General features: G+C 42.0%; 2 protein-coding genes across 10 annotated transcripts in view; one reads left to right on the top strand and one right to left on the bottom strand.

Annotated features, from left to right (window-relative positions):
- Positions 1 to 25,215, bottom strand: part of SEPTIN11 (septin 11) — a 90,387-nt gene extending 65,172 nt beyond the window's left edge. For all 9 annotated transcript variants that reach the window (XM_050790861.1, XM_050790865.1, XM_050790869.1 and 6 more), the window contains exon 1: positions 24,994 to 25,215. In XM_050790861.1, coding sequence (XP_050646818.1) covers positions 24,994 to 25,020 — 27 coding nt within the window. In that variant the 5' untranslated portion in view covers positions 25,021 to 25,215. The remainder of the gene's footprint in view (positions 1 to 24,993) is intronic.
- On the top strand, positions 15,719 to 16,033 carry LOC126954876 (thioredoxin-like). The gene has a single exon (XM_050790890.1). It carries the CDS (start codon positions 15,719 to 15,721, stop codon positions 16,031 to 16,033), a length of 315 nt encoding a protein of 104 aa, XP_050646847.1.
- Positions 25,216 to 26,278: the final 1,063 nt, after the last annotated feature.

The raw sequence follows: 26,278 nt of genomic DNA, 5'->3' as shown, positions 1-26,278 counted from the left end.
TACAGGCATGTGTCACCACGCCTGACTAATTTTTGTATTTTTAGTAGAGATGGGGTCTTGTCATGTTGGCCAGGCTGGTCTTGAACTCCTGGCTTCAAGAGATCTGCCTGCCTCAGCCTCCCAAAGTGTTGGGATTATAGGCGTGAGCCACCACACCCAACCAAGCACTCACATTTCTTACAAAGGGTGGCTCACCATAAAATATCCAACTGCATTGAGGACCTAAGTTAAACTTGATTCATTCCATCTGCAGCCCAGGTCCAACGGTGAGATTCTTTTCACCATAAATAAACGAATGTCCAGGGTCCTAAACACAAGATAGGTGACTAGAAGGGGAGTTTGGGTTTTCTCCACTGGGCAGTGGGAGACGACTGAAGAATTTGTCTACAAAAGACCTATCTAGAACGCCTTAGTTCTACTGTCCTTAGATTTGTAGTGTGGGCAAGTGTCAGGGGATTTGGCTCCAGTTCTGAGCCTATGGGTCTTAAGCAGGTCACTTACTCTCCTGGGTCTTGGCTTCTTTCTCTGTAAAATAAAAGGGCTAGATGAGCTTGTTTCTTTGTAAGCCCTTCCTGCTCTAACACTCTATGAAATCTCCAGTAACAAAAACCTGAAGTGGTATTCACTTTGCCTCCCCAGCATCTGGTACAGGGATTGGTAGAGTGCTGAGGCTCGACATGAGTCACTGACCTTTAATAGCAGACCAGTACCATGGCAAAGGGGGATAATTTTAAGAAGGAAAGAGGACAACAGGAAAAGGAATTAGGAAGAGTCAACACAGGACATCTGGGATGTTTTTATCCCAATTTCAACTGCTAGTGGGTAGAACTTATGACCACCACCAATACAAGAGGGGAGAGAAACCAATTCTTTAGGCTCAAATGAGGGGACAACATGTGAGTGATCAAAAGATTGCTGGAAAAGCATAGATCCAAAGCCAGAAGCAGTATTCTGGGGCTCAAATGAACCCTACTTCTTTAGAGACCATAAAATGCCTTGATTTATGAGGAGAGGTAAAAGTGATGTCAAATCGCCAAAACCATTAGTGATACGAATATAAAATGTCGGTGAAGTGTACTGAAATAGTACCAGGACCACCACTCTGGAAATAGTGGCTTAGAGCTTTACATCTCTAAAACCAGCTAACATTCAGAAGGTATTATTTATATGCCAGGCACTGGTCTAAGGTACAATAAAAAATGCATTAAAGTGTATATCCTCACAGATGTGGAAACAAAGTCACAGAAACACAAAGAAATTCACCCAAGTTCTCAGAACAAGTAAGTAACAGGGCCTGGATTCTAACCCGCTTTAACACTATGAAATTATACCCGTGAATCACTTCAGAATATTTCCAAATAAATAGATTTTGGTTTCTGTGCTGTTTGCTTGATTTGTGTCATACAAAAAGCGGTAGAAAACTTTTCACCAAAATGAAAGGTTATGTTTGGGATGGTCTCAGGAAATCCATGCAGAGCTGTGTGGAGAGCTGAACAGCTGATGAGGAGCCCTGGGAGAGGGCCCTCCTCTGGGTATCAGCGACTGAGCTGCCTCCCTCGTGCTGTGCTGCGTGGCTGCTCCACACACACGTATGCTGTATCATGCACACACACACTGCAAGCCACAGCCAGTTCCCTTGCACCCCAGTGACAGGTGGGTTTCTCTGGACCTGACTGACTGGAGGGATGCTGTGGAACAAGGATGGGGCTGGGAAAGAGAGGCAGACCCCTCTATCACCCTGGCAGGCAGCAGCAAAGCGAGCGTAGAAGCAGGGATCCCAGGAGAGATGGAGCTTTGACTTATTTGTTTCCCCCCCACGGGGTTTGAGTGATCAAGTCCTGCAGAAACTTTAAGAGCAACTAACTCTCCCACGGCATGCCTAACAGATACTTGATTTAAAGCATTAACAGGCCCCATCACTGACTTCAACTACTCACCACTTGGTTTCTTCTCATCTACTTTTTATTTTTAAAAATGTGTAACAATCACATTTGGGCACCTGTGAGATAAGAAAAAATTGACTTCAACCCTGGCACCATTTACTTGCCAGTTGTGGACTTTGGGAGAGTTAATTAGCCTTTCTAAGCCTGTTTGCTCATCTGTAAAATGGCATAATTATGGCATCTATTCGTAAGTCTGTTGACAGAATGAGATCATGTATATGAAGTGCTTAGACACAGTGCCTAGCAGAATGAGTGCCCAGCATTATTACTTATTATTGTTTTGATGAGACCTTTAATCTATAAATCAGAAAATAACCTAAGTGAAAGGAGTATTAAAATGGGATATCCCCCCAAAACAGCAAACATTAACAACCTTAGTTAACGACCCTATCACTAACTTAAGGGCTCCCTTGCTTGTTTTTCTTCTAGCTCAGTTTGTACTCAACTGCTAATTACAAGTTAGGTGTTAATTATCTCATAAACATTTCTTCAAATCACAGAGCATTAATTGCCTGCCCCAACTGAAAAGGCTGGATTCCTGAGCGCTCTTCCTTTTCATGCCTTGGGTTCCAAGCTGTTTGCTTTCTTTGAGTTGCTTCTAATGTGTTAGTTCAGGACCTCTCCCACTGGGTGAATGAGCTGTGTTTCTTAACAGTTGCTATGTTCTTGACCCCTCTAAATCATCAAGCAAAAGACAAAACAGTAGTTAAATATAATTAAGTGAATTTCAGTGAAGAGTGATCTGGATTTCTAAAACAACACACCAAAAGTACAAACTGAAGAGAAAAGATGGCACAGTTAGGACTTCTGTATAACAAAACACCAAAAACAGAAGTATAGATACATGACTGGCTAGGAGAAGATATTTGCACATACAATAAAGGATGAACCTCAACAAGATAAATAGCTCTATTGGCGGGCCGGGAGCGGGGTGGTGGGGGCGCAGAGTGGAGGAAGGTAAGGATGTGAATAGGTTATTTGCAGAGAAATAAACATAAATGGCCAATAACCATATAAAAAGATGTCCAACTTCACTAAGTCATGGTAGTTGGGGATCATAATAACCTGGAGCTTGCAGTATCTTGTGGACCCACTGGCCATCTTTAGTTAACAATTACTTTTTTTAAAAATAGCTTACATCCTCATATTTTAAAAGGTCTGTTTTTAAGAAGACTATGCAGAGCTGTATGGGGCAGCTGTGACAACCATTTGGCATTTTATACCTAGACCTTCACCACGTTCCTTAAAGATGAACAGTGTATCAATGAATAGCTCCAAAGTTGTTTTTATTTTAAAGTGGTTCCTTTTTCCTGCTTTCTCAAGTGAATAATACGCTTCTAAGAAGCTCATACAGTCTTGGCATCTTCATAAATGTTGTGCTTAAGACAAGATTCAAAGGTCACAATTAAAAAGTACTTATCTAAAACAACCTCCTCAATATTCTGATCACAATAGGCAGAAAGATTTAAATATTACAAATTAGTGTTTCCTTTCACCAGTATACACTGCAGACATATCTGTATGAAGTCCATGTGCTATTCTTAAATTTAGTACTCAAATCTCAATATTTTAGGTGATAGGTTAAAAAAAAAAAACCTCTCCATAACTAATATAAAAAATAAAGCAGCATGGAACAGCGTGATAAACGTTGGCTGGGAGTCCGAAGTAAAGACTCCAGCTCTGCCACGTTTTAGGGGAATGACTTTGAGGCAGGTTACTTCTGAGCCTCTATCTTTACTTGTAAAATGCGTATCATATTAACATCCCATAGGTTAGCTATATTAATACATCATAGGTTTTTAATGGTTTCAACTGATTGGAACTATATTGAAACTATGAAGCACCTTGTATAGTCTTTCCCACATTAAACAATTCCACAGTAGAAAATATTAAAAATGTTATTCTCTATTAATTCAATGTCAATTCTGCTCTTTATGTATATAGATATGCTCTTTACATACAGATATCATATATAAACTTTGAAAATGTAAATACTTATTGTTCCAATGAATCCTGTTTCCCCACTTCCACAGGATAAAGATATCTAATGAATAATCACCTCTCACATTATTTCTAGAACTTTCATCAAGCATGTTGGTAGTTTTCCGGAAGCTAATAAGCAATGAAATGAAAATACTGAAAGATGCCCACTAATTTCCATACAAAACAGCTTCAGGAGTCAATCCTAACATAATTTCAATTACTAAGAAAGGCCCAGGGGAAGGCCCTGAATACAGTATCAAAGAGAAATACCTATATCATTTGCTAAGGCCGCCTCATCAGTCACTGTAGTATTTTCTGATTGATAGGAGTAAATTATATTATACTCTGTCCAATTCAACTAGTATGGTCTGAGCAATCCAGGGATGAGAAAAATTTGACTGGGACTAGAAAACAGGTGAAATGAAAATTAAAATCTTAAGTCAATTCATTGCATGTCTTTATTTCTCAGCCCTTCAACCACTAAATACTGGTAACTGTAAGAATTCCTGGAGAAAATCTAGGAGATTGTTAAATTGTTTATTCTGCAATCTCCTTTTAGGATGTTTTGCCACAGTAATGTTTTCTGACTAAGTCGCTCTACATAGCAAGAGACCTGAGCCTGTAACTGCACAATTACTTTTGAAGCATTTACTGAATAACTCCTTTGTGCTAGCCACTACTGTATGCTGTTTAAGATACAAAAATTAATAAGGCGTGAAAACTATTATGGTACAACACGGTATCTGCTGATTACAGAAACCTAAGATAAATGGGAATTCAGAAAACCAGTCCTCCTAACTCTGCCTGGTTGAGAGTCCTGAAGGATGACTAGGTACAGAGACTGGAAACAGGCCAAAGAGAAAGGCATTTAGGTGAAATGCAGAAGCAGGGAGGTAAGCAAAGGGGACACACACAGGGCCCAGCAGGTAGCCCAATGGAGACTGCAGGAAGAGAGGCATGACATCTCCGAAGGGCATGCATGTCATGCTGGGAGTCGAGCTGTTATTTATTCTAAAGGGAACAGAAGTATGGAATGGCATTTTTGCAGAAATAAGAGAGAAAAAATAGATTTAGTCTCTCCAATACGTTTTTTCTTTTGGAAACCCCAAGAAAAGGGCCCTTTAGTCCTACAGTTGATACGAAAGTATTATGAAATGCTTTTTAAGAACTGGAGTAAAGCATCTGAATTTTTAACTAATAGTCAGAAAAGCGCTAGAAATGTCAGAAGTGAATTTTTAACTAACCTTCTGGTTTAAAGTAGTAGAGAAAAACCCCATTACTACGTTGCTGTTTGTGATGGCTCCTTGGTTGTGTTTATTCAGCTGTGATACACTCTAAACTTTATGAACCATGAAGTCGGTAGAGTTTACCCTACTCCTATCAACTGGATTGTGTGTGAACTTCCCTTTTCTAATTCCTTAAGAAAAATTTGCGTGGATACATTTATTAATTCCCTTGATGCCCAAAGTCAAAGATTTATTTTATTTGGTTAGGGGCCTGAAATATGATTCAGAGTTCCCAACATTTTCTCAAATTTCTCCGTAACTTTCAAAGTGAAGTTCAAATGTCTCATATTTTGTACTTATTTTTGTCATCTCCAAAATGCTAAAATGCCACTTCTTTCAAAAATTGGTTTGGCCAAACAAATATTCAGTAGATTCGATTTAGAAAACCAGCAGAAGAGGTCTAAAGTTCAATACTGCTCTCTGTAGGCTCATTTACCCTGTCTCCCAAATCAGAATTAGGATACGATTATAACAAGGCAATGTTTTCAAGAGTCCCAGATCTTCAATGCAAGTTGTAATACTAAGAACTACATATGAAACTATTGTGCTCATGACCAAGACTGAGCATGAAAAGCACTCCTGCTGCCAACTTGCTTCTGTTGGCCTCAAAAATTACAGACAAATCCAGCATCTGACTTTAGCTAGGGAGTCTTTTCTTCAAGGCAGGAAGACTGTTTCAAGCCAAACATAACATGTGGGAAGAAGACTATTCCCCATGTATACACGGAACCTTTAACTTCCAACTCCGCATTTCTCAATAAAAATGCTCCAGAATAACAGTGTTTGAGCAGAATAAATTGAGAGGAGTGGAGTGTTCAACGACCATGTAAAATGCCACGGATTTCTTTAAGAATAGGAAGATACATCGATACTCCTAATTACCATTTTGGTCAAGCCACCATCTTAAATCACATGAAGCTACTATTTTTGTAGTTGAGAAATGGCTGAATATCAACTTTTGTGTGGTTCAACCCACTGCTAGGACATTCTGTAAAATCAAGAGCAATTTTACCACATCTTTTTCTTTTACTGTTAATGATCTTACCGGCTTTTTGCTTCTTAAAAAGGTTATGAAAGAGTAGGCTTCTGAAAAGAGTCTCAAAACTCATAACAAAAATAACAGAAATTTTATCAATAAAAATATTCCAATAATTAGAAAGACAGGCTAAATTAACCTTTTAGAAAGATGTTTTCTAAATAGTCTGCTTACAAAACATCTGCCTTTGTTGTTTTTCTAAGATTCTAATTGTCACTAATAGTTCCTGGAAAATGCATTTTTGTATAGGCAGGAAGATCGAAAAGAAGGGAGGATGCTGGGTTTCAGCTGTAGAGGAAAGGATTAACAGGAAATTTAAGCCTCAACTTAAGTCCTTAGGCCTCAATAAGGATTAATGGGAAATTTAAGCCTCAATTCCCCAGGCCTCAGTTTCCTCATCTTAAAGGAAGGTCCTTGATTAGGTGACCTTTGAAGGCCCTTCTGGCTCTAGCACTAATAATTTATTGGAATTTGGTAACAGACTTTATTCTACCTATATCCACTTGCATTTTATATCATCCCACTGCCAAATTCATAAATAATTTCATGGCCTATAGGAAGAGCCATTAACTGTCATTGGAACTCAACCAAAAACAGAAAATCCAACCCCAGTCACTATATATAGCACCTGTTTTTGCGGAGCCACATTTGCTTGGCTACCACACACTCTAGAATCCCTCCCACTCCCTCAGCTGTGGGCCTGCTCACACCATACATCAACTTCTGGTTCTCCAAATTTGCTCTCTTATGGCCAGGCCTGTATTGGAGACATTCTGTTACAGAAACAATTCAAAAATGTTGATGTTATCCTCAACCAATCTATACGTTTTAATATCAGAGTGCAAGTACTTGCTTCACTTGTATTTTAAAAGCGGGCACATTTTCCGCACACACAAAAAGCTTAAACTGTTCAAATGTTAAATCATTCTAAAAGGCATACCAGAAAAAAAAAAACAAAACAAAACAACTATGATCTCTTTATTCAAATACAAGAAAAACAAATAAGTTTATTTCCAATGGAAATCTGATTGCCAATTGGCAGACTCAACCTACAAATGTGTTTATGTGAACCACACAGTATTTTAAAAACATTTAGTTGCCAACATTATCAGATGTGGAAATTTCACATCAAATTCCAAATATCCATCTTCCTTTGAAAAACTGAAGGCTATGGCACCAGCAGGCCCCCATTTCCTAGTCAGAGCCAAGAGGTGGCATGTGTTTTTCCAGCAGTTTAACTGAAGAATGTGGGTTACCTTTTTGGTACTTTTTCTCCTTCAAATAAATGAGCTAAAGAATGGAGCTCATTCATAGATGGCTTACACATTTGCCTCCCTTACTATCATCTTACCATGCCATCAATAATTCAAAACAGAACCTAACTGAAGCTTACCAAAACTGTGTATAACCCATTGGCCATTAACTAAAGAGAAAGATAAATTTCTATTCTTGTTAATGTTATAGCTATATCAGGTTAAGCACTTTTTTTTTTCTTTTCTTTTTTGTGATGGAGTCTCACTCTGTCACCCAGGCTGCAGTAAAGTGGCATGATCTCGGCTCACTGAAACCTCTGCCTCCTGGACTCAAGCAATTCTCATGCCTCAGCCTCCCAAATAGCTGGGATTACAGATGTGAGCCACCATGCCTGGCTAATTTTTGTATTTTTAGTAGAAACGGGGTTTTGCCATGTTGGCCAGGCTGGTCTCAAAATCCTGACCTCAAGTGATCTGCCCGCCTCAGCATCCCAAAGTGCTGGGATTACAGGCCAGGTTAAGCACTTTTCTAACTACAGTAAAGCATAAGCATTAATTGAGATCTAGACTACATAATTTTTTTTGAGACAGGGGCTCCCTCTGTCTCCAAGGCTGGAGTACAGTGGCACTATCTCAGCTCACTGCAGCCTGAAACTCCCAGACTCAAGCGATCCGCCCACCTCAGCCACCGGAGTAGCTGGGACAACAGGTGAGCGCCACCACCACCCAGCTAATGCTTCTATTTTTTTCTGTAGAAATGGGGTTTTGCCATGTTGCCCAGGCTGGTCTCAAACTCCTGGGCTCAAGCGATCTATCTGCCTCAGCCTCCCAAAATGCTGGGAATTACAGGTGTGAGCCACCATGTTTGGCTGATTACATGAATTTTTAATTTTATTTTTCAAGATGTATTATTGTTAGATTTAAATTTGGTCTATTAGAAAATCACAGGAAAATCTCTAAACTTTATACATTAAAAAAAAAAAGTCAGCTATACTCATCTTGTGGCCTCTTTGCTGAAAATAGTTGCTATATTTGCCTAATCAGGTCATAGTCATTTTACAAGCCTTAATAGTTTCCTGTCTCTATCCTGCATAAAAAGCACAGGGTAACTGATTTGACCAAATATCTTCCTAAATCTTCTTCTTAGCCCTACTGTAGATTCAATTGTCTCTTGTCAAGTGGAGATAAGACTCATTTTATGAGACAATTATTTGCAAAACTAGCATAAATCTTGAGTTGTGGTAACATTACAATGTAGGGTGCCATCCAACTACTTACTCTCTCCACTCACCATGGAATAAAGCAAACTGGACTAAACTGCAACACAGATGATGAGATGAAACACAGACTTTCCCTCTCTCCCAGGAAGACAGTTAACACAGCCAAATGGAACACAAAGGGCAGACTCTGCTGGAGACAAAACCATGTAAAAGAAATGGCAGCCTCTTATAGCTGAAAGCTTGCAGTTGTTCATCAGAAAGTTGGTGAAAATTTCAGTATAGCTCTTTTTCTAAAGCACATTATCTTTTTCCATCAATAGACAGCTGAGCCAAGCCCTGAGAGCATTTCTGATGATACAAGATCCTTTTACCATCACAAAACCATTCCTTTTAAATCCTAACATCCCGTGTACAGGGGTTCCAAATTTAGAATATACATATTCTGCACTCTACCATGAGACAAAATCACTATTAGCTCCTAAATTAAACTATAAAAGCAGAGCAACAATTCTTGCTTTATGTTGTGAGGAAAACTACACTTTTAAATATCATTGGTGCAAGCATTATTTCCTTCAATTTGTCTGTTCATATGACTAAAATGTGCTTGCGACACAAGTTTCTTTTAGAAATAGAAATATGAAAACAAGTATTTCCTATAATAAATTATATATAATATGTATTATATGGGCAATAATATATAATATTATACCACCAGTAATAGGCATAAATTCTAAGCCCAAAAGACAAAATTTGATAAATGATTCCTTTTTTTTTTTTTTTTTTTGAGATGGAGTCTCACTCTGTTGCCTAGGCTGTAGTGCAGTGGCGTGATCTCAGCTCACTGCAGCCTCTGCCTCCCAGGTTCAAGCGATTCTCCATCCTCAGCCTCCTGAGTAGCCCAGACTACAGGCACACACCACCACACCCAGCTAATTTTTGTATTTTTAGTAGAGATGGAGTTTCACCATGCTGGCCAGGCTGGTCTCAAACTCCTGACCTCAGGTGATCCGCCTGCCTTGGCCTCCCAAAGTGCTGGGATTACAGGTGTGAACCACCACGCTTGGCCTGATAAATGACTCTTTTACACTATTAATGATGAAAACACTTATCTCTAACAAGAGTGTCTACAATGCCAAGCAAGCAGACTTAGGCATATCTCTGCTCTCAAAGAGGTCATAAAAATCTGTCATTCTAAAAGCTAGGTAGGAATGACACAGCAATGCCAAGTTTTAACTCAGTGAATCAGTTGTTATGGCAAGTGTGGTAAATGACGGGAAGCACTGAGCCACTTGATATGAGCTCAAATCAAGCTACTTCTCTCGGGAGCTAAGCTTTCTGAGGAGACTAAACTAAAATGATCCTCAGCTTTCTTTTGACCTTTGAAACGTCCCATGACTCTACAGCACTGCTGGTATCCAATAAAGCTCAATGATAAATATTGCACAGAAATAATGTTTAAGTGTTTTAAATTATGCATAAACCCAAAGTTCAAGATAAGCACAGGTAAGTGAGGCCTGGCACAGTAACTTCCATCTGAGTTCCAGCTTGGCTTTTTGATGATGATAATGGTGATGAAATAGCTCATGCACACAGAGTATCACATCGGTATACTCATGACCTATCTTTGTCAAACCATAACGTTTACCATCCATATACTTCATCTTTTCTTTTTAAATCACAGATACATTTGAAGATCCTCAAGTATCTCTCCTTGATGCCTTTCACTGCTCCTCTTTCCCCAGGTCACCAGCTGGGCTCTTAAAAGGAGATCAGACAGTGCCTGATATTCACTTCAAAATAATTTGGGGAGAGGTGAGGGAAGAGGTTAGAGAGGGGAGCAAGGAGGCTAGAGAGAATGGTAAATAGACCATACAAGATTGGCCATGAATTTAAATGGGAGGGGGAGATGCAAAAACAAAAAAAAAAGACTGGCCAAGAATTGATGACTGGGCTAGGTGATGGGACAGAAGGGTTCATTATACCATTCTCTCTACTCTTGTATATGTTTGGAATTTTATTAATTAAAAAAAGTTTTTCTCAGAAAAAACAGAAAGATCAGACTATAAATACTTCTAGACTACATTCCTAAGCTGCACTATACAGTATGGTAGCCACTTGCCACATGTGGCTGTTTCAGTGTAAATTAATTGGCCGGCCACGGTGGCTCACGCCTGTAATCCCAACACTTTGGGAGGCCGGGGCAGGTGGATCATGAGATCAGGAGATCGAGATCATCCTGGCTAACACGGTGAAACCCCGTCTCTACTAAAAATACAAAAAAATTAGCCCGTCGTGGTGGTGGGTGCCTGTAGTCCCAGCTACTCCGGAGGCTGAGGCAGGAGAATGGCGTGAACCCGGGAGGCGGAGCTTGCAGTAAGTGGAGATCGCGCCACTGTACTCCAGCCTGGGCAAGAGAGTGAGACTCCATCGCAGCAGCAGCAAAAAAAAAAAAAAAAAAGTGTAAATTAATTAAAATTACACAAAATAAAATTTTAGTTGTACAGCTATTCCAGTCACATTTCGAGTGTTTAGAAGCCATAAATGACTAGTGTGGTGGCAACTATGCAACAGTGGAACAATTTCCATCATCATGAAAGTTCCAACTGACAGCAGTGTTCTGCAGCCTAGGGTGGTATCTCCATGTGGTAGAAGAAGGTGCAAACAACAGTCAGAAGACTTGGCCTTAAGATCATCACTGTTTACCTTGGGCAAGTCTGAGTCCTGATCCATCAAAAAGGAGGTGAAGGTGTTGGGTCAAGAATAATATCCAACCAACCCACCTCACAAAGTTGTTGTGAAGATCAACTTTTACCCACTGAAATGTAATCACAGGAAAAATATGTGGAATTGCACAATTTCAATTAGGAAACCACTGCAGTGTGTGCAATGGGTTTAGTGGCAAAGCCAATATGCAAGTGAAAACATTCTAAAAGTATATTTAAGGACCAAAAAAACCCTGAAATGACTCCAGTTTAAGAAATCACACATTTCAACTTCAAATTTGTTAAGTGTTCTCCTCCCACTCCCTTTATTGGAATAGAAAAACAACTTTCTACTTGCTTTTTTAACAAAATTTTTTCATGGTTGGAATTAAAAATTAAATCTAATTGCTAATGTAAGATTAGCAAAGGATAGCTGGAATGCACCACTTGGGTCAAAAAGCCAAGTCACTTGAATGAATGCAAAAACCCAGGAACTAAGTGGTCCCAGCTTTTATCTACATACAATGAGAGAATTTATCCTTCCCAGACAGATTGAGTACATCTTTGAGTTATCCATTATCTCATGTGGGGTGTGTGAGTATGTGTTTGTGTGTGTGTGTGACTGTGTGTGTACCTTAAAGAAATGCATTAAAAGATCACTAAAATAACTTTGCCTTTCTAAAATAAGATTATTTTGCTTCCAAAATCATATTTCCCCTTATTCTGGACTAACATAAGAGAAACTGATTAAACAGGCAGTATTTCCAATGTCCTTTTATCTCTAAAGCTGGTATCAGAAGAAAAAAAAAAAACACACAAAAACTGATAACCAGTTACGTCAGGGTGTAAAAGGAATTAAATATAGGTAATGCCAAGTGAGACATGTGTACCTCAACCCAGAACAAACCAGTAATTCTCAGCCTTTTTTCCTGTTTCCCCATGTGGGATAATTCCATACACACAATGATCCTCAGCCAGGGGTTACATGTGTTAGAATACGGAAATGTTTTGTTAAGTACAAGTCCCTTAAGCTAAGACTATTAGAAGCAGGTGTTGGACATTTTATCTTGATTGAGATTTTTAAAACGCTAGTTAGAGTCAAAACATTTAAATTCACCTTAAAACATCTAAACATACATTCTTTCATTCACAATTTTTTGACAAAAGGCCAAGGCTTTTTCATCATAATAGGTCAGAGGAATTTCAATAAGGGTGTCTTTCCAGCACCAACCCACAGGCATCAACTATAATTTCCAGTTTGTTTATTTAATGTGGAGACAGAATTTAAAAGTGTTTTCAATGCAATCCAAATGCAGGCTCTTTTTAGATTTGTACAATTTTCATCTCCAACTTTTTGTAATTATCTTACGTATATTTAATTCACAGTAGTTTTATTTCAGCAAAATTTTTACCTTTACTAAAACTTTCCAAAGCATCTCATTTAGAAGCAATTCAATTTTTGCACTTATAGTTCATAGATTCACAAAACATTAAATTAAATTAGGCGATGATGATGATTATAACTAGTGTAAGTAGGTTTGAAAACAACTGACCCAGTAAGCATACAACTCTGTTGGCAGGTGCAGAAATGCATGTGCAGCTCTAAAATAGAACACAAACAGTCCCCACTTGCAATGGTTCAACTTATGATTTTGACTTTCCAATGGTACAAAAGTGATACGCATTCAGTAAAAACCATACTTCAAATGCCTATACAACCATTCTATTTTTCACTTTCCATACAGTATTTGGTAAATTACCTGAGATAGTCAACACTTTGTTATAAAACAGGCTTGTGTTAGATGATTTTGCACAACCATAGGCTAATGTAAGTGTTCTAAGCACATTTAAGGTAGGCTAGGCAAAGCTCTGATGTTCAGTAGGCGAGGTGTATTAAATGCGTTTTAAACTTAGGTATTTTCAATATAATGTGGTTATCAGGACATAACCCCACTGTAAGCTAAGGAGCATCTGTACTAGTCTACAAGTCAAAAGCATGTGGAATGCTGTGGGCAGTCAGAATGTTTTGTAGCAGAAATACAGGGCACAAATTAATCTGTCAGTGAGCCTGAAGACATTCCATCCAGATTCTAATAAAACTTCCCAATTCCCTTTGGTGTGCCCTTTTTATCCTTGCCTTAAACTAAAACAATAAATTTCGAAAGATAGCCTGGGAAGAAAAAAAGCTGGGGGTTACCTTTCAAGGGTCCTCGAATTACATTATAAAAGGGAAAGAGAAGGGAAAGAAAATGGGCCTTATTATTTCCAAGTGCTAAGTCAAGTTCCTCATGTTTACTAAAAAAAAGTGTTGGGCTGAATACTAGTTAAAAGAGCCTGACAAGATCCTCCCAGTCATGGAGGTTGAGCATTATTTGAGTCTCAGCCTTTTCTCCCCAGCTACATTGTAGACTTTCCAACAACATGGAGCACAGGACAAGAAACACAGAAGGTCCTCAAATATCCGACTGGTTGATGCTGCACAATCATGAATGACTTAAGACAGGAGGTGGGAATGACAAAACACATCCTGGTAATTCCCCCCTGAATTCAAATCTTATTCCAAAATTTTGAACCTCAGTGACAAAGAGATCCATTTTCCAAAGACAAATTTTGGTTCTGATTTGGTGTGGTGGGAGAGTAGAAGGATATGGTTTTGACATCATCACTCATGCATGGTGTTGGCTGGGCTCAATATTTGTTCACTTAATGAATAGGAACTAGGAAAAGCCACTGAGGAATAAAAGCATAAGTTCTTCAAGAAAGAGGAGATTTAGAAATATTCAGCAGTATCCCCAACTCTCCAATATCCCTATATAAATCTCCATTACATAAAGTCAATGAGAGTCTTCATTGCCCCCAGCTTTGACTGGGTTATAAAATCCAATTTAGACTTGGTCCTCTTCACATAGCTTAAATGTCAGCTTTGGAGCAGTAGCTAGTGGCAGCAAATTAATTATTAGCGACTTTGATACCTGAGACCTCATCTTATCTGCCTTAAGTTCATAAAATACCTTGGAATTTTAGTTTTGAAGGAGCAAACTTGATTATCAACAACTAAAAGACTTCTTTAGAGGGCTCAGAGAGAAAACTGTGCTTCAACTTCAGACAATCCAACATTCCCTAGTGGTTAAGAGGTTGACTAAGGATTAGAAAAGGCTTTGAAAACAAAGAGGCACGTAACAAACAATCAAATTATTCTATCACGCCAAAGTACTAGTCTTAGACTACCTAACCACCGGGTAAGTCAAACCAAACACCTCAAATAATGAGAGCAAAGGTGACAAACGTGAGGAGAATCTAAAAATCAATCAGCTTGGTTTACGTAGTTTCCATGACATTCTCAGAAACTGCCTCTGAGAATGGCTTGCACAAAGTGCAGTGATCATTTGAACAATTCTCTTAAAAACTCTTGGGGCACATTTAAAAACAAGTAAAAGAGTACAATTAGATTGTTGGAAACACAAAGAATAAATGCTTGAGGTGATGGACAGCCCACTTACCCTAATGTGATTATTACACATTGCATGCCTGCATCAAAATACCAAATGTAACCCATAAAAACATACACCTACTATGTACCCACAAAAATAAAAAATTTAAAATAAAGTAAAATAAACACTCTTAGGGAAATACTGCATTAATCCCCATCCTTAAAACTGTTCAATATTAGCTAATTAAAGTTGTTTCTTATTACCCCATTTTTCCAATCTATGCGACAGTATAAGCCCAAAACTTTCTGATTTTTTTTTTAAAACAGTTTTAAGCTTTGTCCTAAGTTCATAGTTCATGTATCAAAACCATAATTTCCCCCATTCACTCTGTATCCAGGTCCTAGAATATAAAAGTACAATTGACTTGAAATGGGTAAATTAAACCCATTACAGAACAAAGTAGGATACAAGAACAAAGAACAAAGAACTACAGATTCAAAAGCAAGCAGTGCCACCCTGAGAGATTATGAGTTCCATCCCAAAGAATCAGAAATGAAAATTATAGAAAAGTCTAGGTGATGCAATACAACATTTATTTATTATTATTATTTTTTTGAGTATAGTTTTTTAATCTGGTCAGGTGCCAGCGGCTCACAACTGTAACCTCAGCATTTTGGGAGGCCTAGATGGGAGGATCACTTGAGTCCAGGGGTTTGAGACAAACCTGGGCAATATAGCAAGACCCTGTATCCATTAAAAATAATAATAATTTTTTTTAAACTTGTCTTGTCCAAGCTCGGTCCAGTGCTTTGGATCCGTTTTCATCAGTCCTTACAGCTGCTTGTCAGACCCCAGCAGCCAAGAATGGTGAAACAGATCAAGAGCAAGGCTGCTTTTCAGGAAGCCTTGGACACCACAGGCAATAAACTTGTAGTTGATTTCTCAGCCACATGGTGTGGGCCTTGCAAAATGATCAAGTCTTTCTTTCATTCCCTCTCTGAAAAGTATTCCAACGTGGTATTCCTTGAAGTAGATGTGGGTGACTGTCAGGATGTTGCTTCAGAGTGTGAAGTCAAATGCATGCCAACATTCCAGTTTTTTAAGAAGAGACAAAAGGTTGGTGAATTTTCTGGGGCCAATAAGGAAAAGCTTGAAGCCACCGTTAATGAATTAGTCTAATCATGTTTTCTGAAAATATAACCAGCCATTGACTATTTAAAACTTGTATTTTTTTTAAATTTATAAAAAATATAAAGTATGAAGATTATAAACCTAATTGCCATCTGGGTGACAATAAAACATTAATTATAATAACAACAACAACAAAAAACCTCATCTTACAAATAGTAGTGAAAACCTGGTAAAAAGTCAGTTTGTTCTGGCATTTTTTAAACATCCAAAGTAGCTTAGTATATTACAAAATTAACATTCATATTCCCTTATTTGTATGAGGAAATGAAAAGCCCCACACTAGTAAACAAGGTGTTTTCATCTAGGTTTCCCCAAAATGCAAGGACTTGCAGGGACTTGCTTGCATGTGAGTCCTGGGAAGTGACCCAGGGGAACAGAATGGGGGACAGGGAAAAGTGAAACAGGGGAAAAGAGAAGGCCACCCTAAGGGGACTGTAGAGCTAATCACCCCTGAGGGCTGAGGCTGGGGCCCAGAGGGGAACTTCTAAGGAGCCAGGTCAATTGAGGAGCCATGTAGATCCACCATCTCAAGGGGGTTGCCCCCTGGGAAGGCAGCTCCTTTGGATGTCCAGATGTGCACACAGGTCAGAATAGCTAAGCAGAACCCCAGTGGCAATGGCAGAGAAGCCTGGGGTAGAAAGTGGAGCTGTGAGGTCTACACCTACCGGGGGTTGACACAGCAACAGCCAGGCAGGCACACGTCTTAGCCAGTATGTCTTATCCAATTTATCTGAAGGGTGCATTTTCACTTACTGAGTCAAATGTTTATTGGCTGGAGGTACAGGACATATAGTCCTTTCCCTTAAGTCTGGCTATATAGACTAAGAATACAAGACTGTGGCCAAGGGCTAGCGGAACATATTGCTTATGGTAGGTAATAAGGTTTTTTTGTTTTGTTTTTTATGTTCACAATTATATTTGATAGTTACTTTCTCTTAAAAGGTAACTTAAGGAAAGGTGGGGTGGAGACTCCTGATCACTATGTGGATGACACGTAAGTGTTGTCAGCAATTCAAATAAATAAAAATCGTCAAAATGTTGGTGATTCGTGGGTGGAGGCTTCATGGAGGGAATGTTTGATCTGTGCCTCTAAGGTGCGCTCTGATTAGAAAATGGGAAGCCTGTGTGGTTCAGGTGTGCACGAGAAGGGGCAACTGCTCAGTTCCCACTGGGGTGGGGTGGGGTGGCAGTTCTGGTTTGAGCCCAGTCTTCAGTATAAAGCCATTATTATTTCAGCACCATTTTCCTGAGATAACTTTTATTGAGGATGAATGTTGAGGCAGCAGTGTAAGCACTATGTGTGTACTAACTGGTTTAATTTGTAACTCTTTGAGGGAAGTACTGTTACTGTTTTACAGATGAGGGAAGTAACCTGCCTAAGGACACAAAGCTTGTTAAATGGTAAAACTGATACTCTAGAACCGGAGCAACCTGGCTCCAGAGCCCACATTCTTCACCCAAATGCTATACACTATGGCCTATCAGTAGAGAGAAAAACAGAGCAAGGGAAAGAAGGGTGCCATCTGATTCATCTGCATTTAGGGACAGATGGCTGGGAAAGGTCCAAAGGGCCGAGGTCCCAAAAGAAATCATTCTGTCAAGCAGCTGGAAGTCCTAATGGCCTCACAACCATTTCCCAGAGAGTACAGTTCCACGGCTGAGGCCACCAGAGAGCAGCACAGAAGGCCTTTCAGAAGGTTACCACCTATCACTTACTTGATGGTGACGTCCCTGGAAGCTCACCACCAGTGAGTACGAGAATTCACACTCTGCCTTCAATTCACTGTGGCTGCCTAACTCTTATCTCTCTCTGTCTCTCTGTTTCTGTCTCTCTCTCTCTCTCTCTGTCTCTTTCTCTCTCTCTCTCACACACACACACACACATACACACATCATTCTACTATGCCCAGCTAGAATCAGAGCAGGCCAAAGAGAGGGAGAGAAATCCTTACAGACAGGGATACAATTTTAAAAATAAATACTCGGCTTCATAGTAGATTCCTTGACTAGGAATCTAGCCAACTGTTATTACTCAAAATATTCACTGCCCTCCCTAGAGGGGGATTTACTTCCCCAGCCGATGGCCCTCAAGCCTGGCCAAGTGTCTTTCAGAGCCACTCTTTACAGGAGGATTCTCTATCCTCATCCTTTTGAATTTAGGAATGACCATTTACTTTGGCCGATACAATCTGCATGGAAGTGACCCATCTAAGAGCTTGAGAAGCCAGCTCCTGAGAAACCAGGGTTCAGCATGTGTCTTTGTCCTCTGCCACCAGGCTGGCAATACCTAGATAAAGGATACTCCCTCAGCCTGGGTCCTGGAGGCAATGCAGCATGTAGCAGACCTCCGAGGGTGGAACAGACAAGAAAGCTGCATGAGAAATAAATGCTTGCCATGTAAGCCACCAAAACATGGGGCCAATTCGTCACTGCAAGGTAGTTTAGCTTAACTGACTGAATCAGATGGGAGGTGTGTATACACGTTGGTCTAAGAGCCTTTGGTTCCAAAGCCTAGCCTCTCCCACAAATTCGCTGTAGCAGATTAGCTGACAACTTCTTCCTGCCTCATTTTCCTTCTCTATTACTTCTCAGGTATTTTGTGAGTATAAAGTGAGATAATTGTGTTGACAGTAATTTGAATTGAATAAATTTTAAAATAAAGATGCTGAACAAGCTTCCTGTGCACAGTTGTTTTTGGTCAAGCCTTTTGCCCCCCAACAGCATGTAAGAGTAAATTTAATGAGTACCTTAATGAGATTCACAAAATTTTATACTGGTATGAAGACAGTACTCAAAGAGATGAGATGAATGAAAACAGCATGAAGTCTTAAGGAAACCCTGGCTTTTAACAGACTTTTCTCCTATTTTCATAAAGTCCAATGAGTTTTTAATTTCCTTTTTGGAGAACACTGATTGCCACTTGAAGTCCAAGGTGGAAGGAGTCCTACCATCTTCCCCCCAGCCCCACCACACTCTTCAGGACTCAGTTGCTTACGTCTAAGAAAATAATAACTTCTACTTCTGAATCCCAAGGAAAGGCTCAATGCACAAAACTGGGCAGAGGAAGATCTAGCATTGTCGTTGTCATACGTTGTCACTCCTTCTCTGTGTCCTCCGTCAGTCTTCATTTCCTCTATTCTTTAAAGGTTCAGTTTGGGCATGAAAGGAATCAACTCCCCTGATCTTTTCTCATCTCTCCTACTGAATCCTGAAGAATTAGTAGTCTGCAGATTTTCTTTGTCTTCCTTCAACCAATTTCAAGGATCTGAGATATCTTAAGTTGTGGGCAAAGGGTGGATGGAATATGAAGCATTTAAAGAGTTACACAGTAAATACATGCCTATAAAGATTGCACCGCACAATTGAGTCTCTTCCCACCTACTCAGCCTCTTGTCTGTCCACTCTCCCTACCCAACCTTAATGCTGACGTTCCGGCTACATTGGATTTCTTTAAGAGTCTCTCCCTCACTTCCAGAGTTTGGCAGATGCTGTTTCCTGGGCTTGGAACACTTCCACAACCACCTCCCCATCTCCCTTTCCTTGCTAAATCCTATTGCTTACTCAGCCTATAGAGAGATTTCATGAGAGCAGCAAAGACTGCACTCAAGTACTCACCAACATAATTTTAGCACCTGCATATAGAAGGTACACAAGAAACGTCTGATAAAACAGGTGGGTTGGAAAGCCAAGAATGAGTACTGATGTGTTAGGGTGTTGGGGATTATTTTGTTTTTCAATTTCTAACCTATCTATATTATTGTGCCTCAACTTCTATGAGAGAAAAAAAAACCCAATTCTTCCCAAAGGAACGTTACTTATCAAAAACAAGTAGGTAAATTTTAATGTTGTGCTATATATTTTTTCATTTCCTTTTTGTACAATAAAAATGAAAAAAAAAAAAAGAAAAGAAAAGAAAGAAAAGAAAAAAGAAATCACACACAGACAAGAACAAACAAAGCTCCTATTTGTCAGTACCAAAAATGGTCCTTTTGGAATATGGTCTCTTTTCTACCTCTCCACCTCAGCCTGCCCCTCTCTCAATGTTTCACACTCCATCCCACCCAGTCACAGTTCAGCAGGTGGGCAGAATGTGTCCACACAACTGGACTTCCTGTGCCATTTGGCTTGAGCGATGTGCTCACACGCCCTGGCATCAATCCCAAAAAGAGGTGGCTCTAGTGCCTTGGCTTTGTCACATCAGGGAACAGACTTCTGATTTCTATCTCAGGCCAAGCCTGGAACAATGTGAATTTTATTTTAGATCGCCCAGCAAATTCCTTTTAGAAGTCTGTCTCTATCACCTTAGCCCAAGTCTTGTTTTTATGTTCAACAGCAGCTGCATTGATGGGCTGCCAGCAGGCATGAGTGGGTCGGGGGAAGTATTGTTTAGTTGGGAGTTTTCTGTCAATCCAGACTTTTTAAAAGGGGGTGGGGGAGGGTATCAATTATATTGTAAAGTAGATCTCCTTGGGAAAAAGGATAGAAGCTTTAGTTCATTTAAATAATGGTTTAGCTTTGCTGACCCCATTTGAGACAAGTCTAGCTAAGACTATGAAAGATGGATCCCAATAAAATCCAAGAGTGGCATCTATCCCCAACCAAGTTTAGAGCCCTATAAAGAGAAACACAGGCACAGAAAACTCTGTGGCCTGTGCCACAGTCTAAATCCGATGATCATGATCAGTGTGACATCATCATTGGGTAGAGTATAAACACTTGGTCTTTTGGCAATCAATCAAGTAGGCCATCCAAATCAAGGAAACAGCAGAGTCCCACAATCATTTGTTCCTTTCACAGACATAGGATGGCCCATGCCCAAACACTAAGCATCCACTTCCTTTATTCTAAGATTATTCAAATGGTCACATAGGACTCATTCAGGCACACAGTTTGGTTTCTAGGTAGCAGTTTATACAAGATGGGTTATATTTGCTCAAAAAAGTGATGAAATAGACTAACCACCTAAGAGCCACTATATCAGGATAGTGGGATATGGGCAGTTTTGTTCTTTTAATCAATTCCTTGGGTTTCCTTTTCACTGTAGACACATCATTTTTAAAGAATATAATTTAAAAGATAAAATTAATCTATAGCTTTCAAAAGATTTTAAAAGGAGAGATTATTGTACCTCAGAAACTTCTTGCATTCCTTAATAACTGCTTATAGAGCCTCAGTGTGTATAATTTGTATCACTGACTAAAAAGCTCTAATTTTTGAAAACCGACCTGAGATGACAGCCCCTTTACTATTTAGGTGGCCCTCCCCTGGACCTTTCTTGGCTCCATTCATGTTTCTCCAGGCACACTGACCACAGCCACCCATCTGGGGCCACATTTTCAAGTCACAAAAATGGCAGTTTTATAACAAGGGAAAATAACATTTCATTGGCAGTACTCCTCCCCTTCCCACACTCCCTGCCCTTGAAGAGGGACCTCGTCTTTAGGAATCGCCTATAATTATCCTCAGACAGATATGAACCTTCACCTGAATCATATTTGCTGAGTCAGCAATAGGCATATAATTCCTTTTCTCCCTAAATGATTTTACACATTTACACTGAAGTCTGTCACTTGAATACACCAAATCTCTCAAACAATAAAGTTCCTGGTAAGAAGAAAATTTCTTGTCCACTGCTATATCCCCAACACCTAGAATAGTACCAGACACATAGCAGGTGCTTAACAAATGGTGTTAAATGAGCAAATAGAAACTTGGTTTTCCATTTCCTTATATGCTCAACAGATAAAAGAGCAGTTAAGTGCATTTCTTGAAGGATATCATAGGGAAATCTCCACCACCAGCAAAGTTTAAACATACTTTTTGTTAGGGATAAAGAAATATTTCTGCACTGGGGAGCAGGCTAACCCAAGTGACCTCTAAAGTTCCTTTCAACTCCTAGAATCTATAAACTGATGAACACCACAGCTTAAGAGAGTCGATCAGCTACATAAAGCCTGATTCTCAAGTAGAGTGAATTGCCATGTCTGTTTAAAATAAAGATAATAGCTGCCCCAGGACTTGGACGCAAAAATGCTAATTCATCCAAAATGCAGACACATCCCTTGGGGGTTAAATGTTCTTGCTAATCATCAGTTATACCAGGCAAACAGCAGATGTGCTTCAGGGTCTTCTTAGGGCTAAACCCAAAACCCATCAGTGGGGAAATGGAGAAGCTAGGGATCAAAATTAAAACTGAAATAAACAGTATCACACTAAATTGAAGCTTTTGTTTTGCAGTCAATAACAAATCCACCTAAACGTAACTGAATTTAGACTTGAGGTTTGAATGGTTTGTAACAGAATATATCCATTTCATAAGATAGAAAATAGTGCATTTGACATGTAAGCATTTTTGTCCACTAAAATGTCATATTTACCTGGGATATCACACTCAGATGTTCCCATTCAAGAATATTGAAAATTCAGGGTAAGTTATTCAGATTACATTTTGCTTCAGTCTGGCGGGGAAAGGTATTTATCGGGAAAGGAGATATGCTCCTGTTGTCCTAAATAACTTTTTAAAAAATCTAATTGAAGAAATAACTAGGGAAACTCCATTCACACATAAATCAACTTTGGAGTGGTTCTTTTCCCTCAGCGCAGCCTTCCTTTCTTTTGGTGAAATCACAGACTAGATAAGGAAATGGGAGGGCCAGAGAACTCTTAACTTTAAAGATGCAGTGTAGATTCCATGGAGCTGTGTCTGAAGAATCTTCCCCACTCACCGACTTTGTTTTAAAGCCATAACTGCAGAGACCACACTTAAGACAGTAACCCAACGAACAAAGTGAAAGGCTTCAACAATTCTCTGTGAAATGTGATCATACATTTTCTGTAGACTTTCTAACTTTATAATCAATTCCTAATCACCCATACGTTAGGTTTCCAAAAGAAAAGTCTTCTATCTTTAGGTTATAATTTAATTCCAGTGACAACAGGGAGTGCGCAGAAAGAAGTCACTTCCTCTGTGCACATATACTTAAAAAAATCTCCTCTATTATCTGAAGAGGGAGGTGTAACATAAGAATTCTGTGGGATTAGGCTCACATATGGTTGGCCGACTTGGTGTTGGATATGATTATGGCCACACAACTAAACCTTAAATCCACATACTGTTTCTATTTAACTGACATATATGAACTAATTTATAGAAAATGTGCAGCTAATTATTTCTTCCACCTCCTCCATCCCTCAAGAATGCACCAGCAATAATAGGTGTTACTGAAAAAGACATACACCCCCACTGAATATTTGCATTCCTAAACGCTTACCAATTTCTCTAAAGCAGATATTGTTATTTTGGTTATCTGAATCTACGCCTTGCTAATAGGTATAATGCGGGCAGGGGGAAGAGTAATTTAACCAGATAAATTTTACCTCTATAGACCTCAATTTTCTCACCAAAAAATAAAACGACTAGCCGAGACTATGCAAATTTCCTCAGTAACAATAATCTACGTGTGACCACTAATGATCAAGAGCACAATTTATGTGCAAAAGAGGACCAGAATTCTTAAAAGAGCCATGTCATTAAATCGCAGAGTTGAAAAGGCCTAAAAGACAGTTATGATTCGATATGACCACTGTTGTCTTCTGACTGCAGAAAACGTTTTGAAAGCACCGCGGGCAGCCGAACCACCAAACCGAATTAGAATCCGCAAAGGGACCCATGAACTTCTCGCGAGGGGGTAGGATGCAAAAGGCGCGCGTATCTGGGGAGGAGTTAGGCGGGGAGAGGGGGAAGAGCCGGGAGCCTGAGAGCACAGCCTTGCATTTCTGGGATTTCCGAGCTTCCAGTATCTCAGTAAGTCTTTCGTCCGTAACTACAAAATCTTCCGAGCCACCACCTGCAGCTGCACAGTTGTGGGAAAGGGAAGAAGAGAAAGGGAAGAGGTGATAGACAGGGAAGGACCTCGCCCGAGGCGCCCCCAAAGCCAGTAAGGCGAGAGTGGACTGTGAACATCGACAAGAAAAGGGGAAAGGGAAAACAGGAGGACTCCGCCTTTCCCACCCAGCTCCGCTCCTTCCAATAAAAAGGAAAGGCCGCCGCCGCCCCTTCCTCCGCCTTTCACTTGGGGATGCGGAGCGGCCACTGAACCGCACCCTCGGAGTCCCGCTCTCCTCCGGCCCGGCCCCGGGGCGCGGACCGAGTCTTGCACCCCAGTAGGCGCGGCGCCTTGGCCCACACACTCGGGGCAAAGGTATCACCTCCTTCCTACTCTCCTCCCTCCCGCCGTGGGGCACACGATTTTTCACGCACCCGCCCGCCCTTCCTCTTCCTCGCGTCCTAGCCTCCTCGGCCCGCCGCCCCCGGCCTTTCAGCCGCAGAACATTTCAATCCTTCCACCCACACCACAAGGGAGCCTCCAGAAAACTTTGTGTGTGTTATCTGGGGCTTTGTCCACATCCTGGGCAGGGCTCGCTCACCCGGGTGGATGCCCGAGGGTGTCAGGGATCTCACAATGCGCTGGGGAGGCCACCACGGAAATCCCACCCCTCTGACCCGCTTCTACAGCCGTACCACACGCAGCGCTTCAGCTCGCAATTCCCACGCCCTGAGCGCCCCCTCGGCGCGGGGGAGACGGGAGGAAAGCCCCGAACCCGGCGCCCTTCTGGCTGTCACGAGGGAAGAGGTGCGCCGGGAGAGGGAGGCGGCTGAGACACGCCGCTCCTCAAAGAATCATTTTAAAGGGAACAGGAGAGGGGTCCTTTTTCTTTCGCATCCTCAGAAGAGGGGCGCGACGAGGCGATCCACTGTTGCATCACGTAACTAAGCCCCTGGGCTCCTCACCCCGACCCCAGACACGCGCCCAAATTCGTGCACACACCCACAGCCGCCGCTGCGGGGCCGAGCCCCCGCCCGGCTCCCCTGTGGTCCCCACCACACCCGCCCCAGAGCAGAGACCACCCGGCGCCCGAGGAGCAGCAGGCGAGGCCCCAGCACTCACAGACGGTCTCCCCACGGCCACGGCCATCTCAGCTGCAGCACCAGCTCCGGCTGCGCCCGGGTGCTCTCCGCCGACTCCGGCTGCTGCTAGTGCTCCAGCTCCGGCTCGCCTCCCTCGCGTCTCCCTCGCGGCTGCGCTCTGCTCGCCGGAGTCCCGCTCGCAGCCAGCGGCATCTGCTCCCCCCACGCCGCCGCCCCTCCCGCTTTATTAGAGCAACATGGCCACCCGCCTGGAAGGGACCATTCGCTTCCCCAGGAAGGGGTGTGAGCCTGCGCGCCGGGCCGCGGTGGTGGGCGGGAGGATGGTGGGCGGGCTCCGAGTCCGGCTCCGCTTGCCCGGGGCGCAGGGTTCGCCCCTCCGCCCCAAAACGACCCTCTCCGCTGCCATGAGATGCCCCCAGCCTGTGCGCTGGCCGCCACTCCCCGCTCCATCAGGTGCCGGAATCCGAGTAAAAGCCTGGGCGCGAGCTCCTAGCCCCGGGGCCCGCCACGCGCCCCACGAAGCCGGCAGCTCCAGTGGCCGCCGGGAGAAGGAAGGGCGGCCGGGGGAAGACGGGTCGCAGGGACAACACCTGGCGGAAAGTTAGCCCTGGACTAGCACGCCCCACATGGAGAAGCCGGCCTGGAAGGGGCTGCGAGCCACCAGGCGGAGCGGTGGGCGACCGAAGTGCGGCTGGGCGGGACGCCACGTCTCCGCACTGGAAGAATTGCCCCTCCGCAAGTCTTCCCTTCCCACGTGGGGGCCTTCCAGGCCGCACTCGGTCGCCCACCGCTCCCCCTGAGAAGGGAGACTAAAAGACAGGCATCTGGAAGCTGTCACTGTGGCGCGCGGGCGGACAGGGGATTCCACTGGAGAGGAAGAGGCCGTAGTAGTAGCTGCTGCCTGAGGCCGACCCAACCGCCGCCTGCTTGGGAGGAAGAAAAAAAACGCCCCCGCTGAAGAATTAAGGCAGCCATTGGTTGCTCTAGAGCGTAGGGACCGAGGCCTCCCCTGGGTGTCCCTGGAGCGGTCACACGTGGGGAATCAGCCGACTTCGATCGCTGGCGACAGACCCAGCGACCCGGAGGCGTGCGCGCTGGGGCTGCGGCAGGAGGGCGCGGGGACAGCACCAGGCGGGTGGCTCGAGTGGGTGCGACTGTAGGCGCGTGGGACTGGGAACTCCTCCGGCGTGGGGAAGATTTTTTTTCCCAGCAGATGTTGGAGTGTTATTGCCTGTCTGAGGGGCCGGCAGAATGGCCAGGTCCCGGTGCGTGTGGGGCAGCGAGGTGTGTCAGATAAGCTGTGG

Source organism: Macaca thibetana, chromosome 5, assembly GCF_024542745.1.
Source record: "Macaca thibetana thibetana isolate TM-01 chromosome 5, ASM2454274v1, whole genome shotgun sequence".
NCBI classification, from domain to species: domain Eukaryota; kingdom Metazoa; phylum Chordata; class Mammalia; order Primates; family Cercopithecidae; genus Macaca; species Macaca thibetana.
Note: the sequence above shows the minus strand (reverse complement) of the source record. Positions and strands in the feature narration are given on the sequence as shown.

Coding starts and splice junctions, on each gene's coding strand:
- LOC126954876 (XM_050790890.1), top strand. CDS start 15,719: ATGGTGAAACAGATCAAGAGCAAGGCTGCTTTTCAGGAAGCCTTGGAC.